Source organism: Gavialis gangeticus, unplaced genomic scaffold (genome assembly GCF_001723915.1).
Source record: "Gavialis gangeticus isolate Ggan-Ray unplaced genomic scaffold, GavGan_comp1, whole genome shotgun sequence".
NCBI classification, from domain to species: Eukaryota; Metazoa; Chordata; order Crocodylia; family Gavialidae; genus Gavialis; species Gavialis gangeticus.
Window position 1 is genome coordinate 22,943,567 of NW_017729009.1, and position 3,756 is coordinate 22,947,322.

At 51.7% G+C, this 3,756-nt stretch overlaps 1 protein-coding gene across 1 annotated transcript in view; it reads left to right on the top strand.

Annotated features, from left to right (window-relative positions):
- The first annotated feature begins 3,648 nt into the window (after positions 1-3,648).
- Positions 3,649-3,756, top strand: part of ZFP64 (ZFP64 zinc finger protein) — a 16,182-nt gene continuing 16,074 nt past the window's right edge. Inside the window, exon 1 of the mRNA XM_019510230.1 lies at positions 3,649-3,754. Within this exon, the coding sequence (XP_019365775.1) occupies positions 3,685-3,754 (70 nt within the window). The 5' untranslated portion in view covers positions 3,649-3,684. The remainder of the gene's footprint in view (positions 3,755-3,756) is intronic.

Genomic DNA, 3,756 nt, shown 5'->3' on the forward strand with positions numbered 1-3,756 from the left:
ATGACTGGCTCTGTGGGTGCAGGAAGACTGGTAGATGTGGTATACCTTGATTTTAATATGGATTTTACCTTCTAATACAGTCTCCCACAACATTCTTGTAAGCAAGCTAAGGAAGTATGGGCTGAATGAGTGGACTGTAAGGTGGATTAAAAGCTGGCTGGAGCATCAGGCTTAGAGAGTAGTAATCAATGGCTCGATGTCTAGCTGGCAGCCGGTATCAAGTGGAGTGCCCCAGGGGTAGGTCCTGGGACCAGTTTTGTTCACTGTCTTCATCAATGACCTGGAAGATGGCATAAAATGCACCCTCAGCAAGTCTGCAGATGACACCAAGCCGGGGGAGTAGTAGATACGCTGGAGGGTAGGGCTAGGATTCAGTGACCTAGACAAATCGGAGGATTGGGCCAAAAGAAATCTCATGAGGTTCAACAAGGACAAGTGCAAAATCCTGCACATAGGACAGAACAATCCCATGCACCGGTACAGGCTGGGGGCTGACTGGCTGGGCAGCAGCTCTGCAGAAAAGGACCTGGGGGTGACAGTGGACAATAAGCTGAACATGAGCCTGCAGAGTGCCCATGTTGCCAAGAAGGTTAAGAGCATCTGGCTGCATTGGTAGGTGTGTTGCCAGCAGGTCAAGGGACGTGATTACTCCCCCTCTATTCAGCACTGGTGAGGCCACATCTGGAGTACTGTGTTCAGTTTTGGACTCCCCACTACAGAAAGGATGTGGACAAGTTGGAGAGAGTCCAGCAGAGAGCAGTAAAAATGGTTCAGGGGCTTATGAGGACAGGCTGAGGGAACTGGACTTATTTAGTCTAGAGAAGAGAAGACTAAGGGGGGGATTTAATAGCAGCCTTCAACTACCTGAAGGGGGGTTCAAAAGAGGATGGAGCTGGACTGTTCTCAGTGGTGGCAGATGACAGAACAAGGAGCAATGGTCTCAAGTTGCACCATGGGAAGTTTAGGTTAGATACTAGGAAGAATTTGCTCACTACAAGGGTAGTAAAACACTGGAACAGGTTACCCAGAGAAGTGGTGCAATCTCCACTTCCCTGAAGTTTTCAAGACCAGGCTAGACAAAGCTTTGGCTGGGATGATCTAATTGGGGCTGGTCGTGCTTGAGCAGGGGGTTGGATTAGACAACCTCCTAAGCTCCCTTCCAGCCCTAATTTTCTATGATTCTGTGATCCCGGGGTGACACGAAACCCCCTCAGGAGTGCTAATGTTCTGCTTCCTGCCCTGTCTGCTGCTGTGCTGCCTGTCCTCTCACTGGTGCCCCATGCCACATACACAAGCTGCCCATGCCACTTCCAGCATGAGTGCCACAGGTTGGCTCCCTCATTGGAACAGAATAGTAAAAGAAACGCAAGGAACTGAAAGCAGACGGCCAGGATAGTGAGAATCATTGTGCAGGTAGCCCACCTCTGACTGCGATACGCTAAAATGTTTCTTAGGGAAGGGGAATCATAGAGGCAGGCTCTCCACTGCAGACCTCTTTCTTGCCTATAGTGACTGATCTCTCATTGCAGGGTTGCATTTGAATATCTGGGAAATGACCCTAAAGAAAAGTGTCACCTTTTTGGCTCGTCTCCACTGCAGCACTAGCTCACACATTCCCTAATTGAACTCCTATTTATATGCAGTTTCTCCGTGGACCAGTGCTTTACACTTAAGATATCTAGCTGGCCCATGAGAGTGGCAGGGGGCATGAGAGGCAAGACAATTGAGCTGGCGAGGCAGAACTCAGCTCCTCCGAGCTGCTAATCCACCATCCTGTGAAGCCCAGTTCTTATTTTGCACAGCATCTGCTCTCCCGAACTAAATTAATGGAAGAGGAATTCACCAGTGTGGCTAACTCACATTAACTCCACTAAGACCAACGAAGGGTGTTTGTGCCCAAAAACTTGCAATTAAACATTTTTTTTTTTTTTTGCAAAAATCTTGTTGGTCTAATAAAAGATGTCGCCTCTGTCCACGAGCCCTGATTGCTCCACTAAGATGACACTTTAGGTCAGCCAGGCTGGGACAGGCCTGCAAGGCCGTGTCATTCAGCCCACGCGCAGCCTGGAAATTTGGCACCAGGAAGCAGCAACAGCGTGACTTTCAGTGCCTCACAGAGCTGAAGAAACTGTGTGTGGTTTGGGGTGACCCGAAAAGCATTTTTCCCCATAATCCCAGCCTCATCTCAGCTCCTTATTGAGGGCTACGTCCTTGATCCATGATACCATTTTACATACAGGTGCCCCTTGCTTTATGCAGGTTCTGTATGTGTGGATTTCCTCTTACAGGATGACCCTTTTTATACCAAAAATTAGTTATATGCAAGGTAAATACACTCTTATGCGATCACTGTGATGGAAGCCCAAAGTCGGCGGCTTTGTGCAGTGCATTGTGAGAGTCATGCACACCAAAATATAGTCTACTGTGGTCCTGGCTCACTGTTTGCGACACACGTTTCTGTAGTGGTCATCCCCATTACGATCATGCCCTGTGCTTCTTTGCGCTGTCTGCGAGTACCAAAATGGTCCTGTAAAAGTGGTAGAGTTGGTCAGTACAGTCGAGATCTTCATAGATTTCATAGATTTCTAGGGTTGGAAGGGACCTGGTAGATCACTGGGTCTGACGACCCCCTGCTCCAGGCAGGAAATGGGGATCTTGGCACGTATCCCTATTTGTTGCATTGTAAAGTGGGTTCCCTTTCTGCAAATTCCAGTTATGCGCCGTTTCTTACGAACACACATACGGCATAAGGCGAGGGAAACCCATATTTATTGGTGAATATACATTTTGGATGCCACTCTAACTCGTTCAGGGATGCACGTGGCAGCCGTGTCGGTCTGAGACAAAAAAGAAATGCAAAACTGGTTGCAAAATGATCCCTTTTATGGTGACCGCCGTGTGCCCCCAGAGGCTGGGGGGCAAGGCGACTGCCCGTTAGCAGCGGTGGCGGTGATGGCAGGGGTGTGGCGGCAGGAGCAGGGAGGTCCCGCAGGTGTGCCATGGTGGTGTCGGCGAGGCAGAGGTAAGCGCCGACCGACGAGCAGTCGGTGACCACCTGCAGACACTGCCGGTGGCTAGCAGCAGTTGGGGACTGCCCGCAATCCTGACAGCTTAAGCTCCTGATAGCTTAACTCTAAGTGCGCACGTGTAATCAGTTAATGAAAATGAATTAAAAGGAAAATCTTAGTCAGCGCCTCTTCCAATTTATGAAAAGTAATCAGATTGGAATTCAGTTTATTTGTAACGAAGTGCCCGTCCCCCATCAGCGACCGTCCCCAGCTGCCACCGGTGGTGTGGGCGGCACGGGGCAGATGCCAGGCAGCGCGCTGCCAGGCTCGAGGGGCGCACATGCACCCCTTCGCATCGCCAATGCCTTTTAGTCAACTGCCCGAGCCACTGCAACAACAAAAATCGATATATTTCTCGTTGCAATGTCTCAGTGCAATAACAGGTAGCCCTCCTGAACCCAAAGCTGCAGAGGTTTGCAGCTCTACCCCTGCTTCCCCTCTCACCGCCTTGCCCGGCGTCCCGATGAGCTTGCAAGCGAGGGCTGGCAACCGGCTCAGGCCCCGGGGCCGCCGCGGAGAACAACCCCGCCTCCCCGCCCCGCACTGAGCATGCTCGGCGCTCCCACATCCGTCCCTCCCTCCCGGCCCGGGGGCGGGGGCCGGGGTCCCGGTGCCAATGAGTCCCGCGCGGCCGGGCGCAGCCATGAACGCGGGCGGCTGCCCGGCCTTCCCCGGCGCCGTGCAGTGT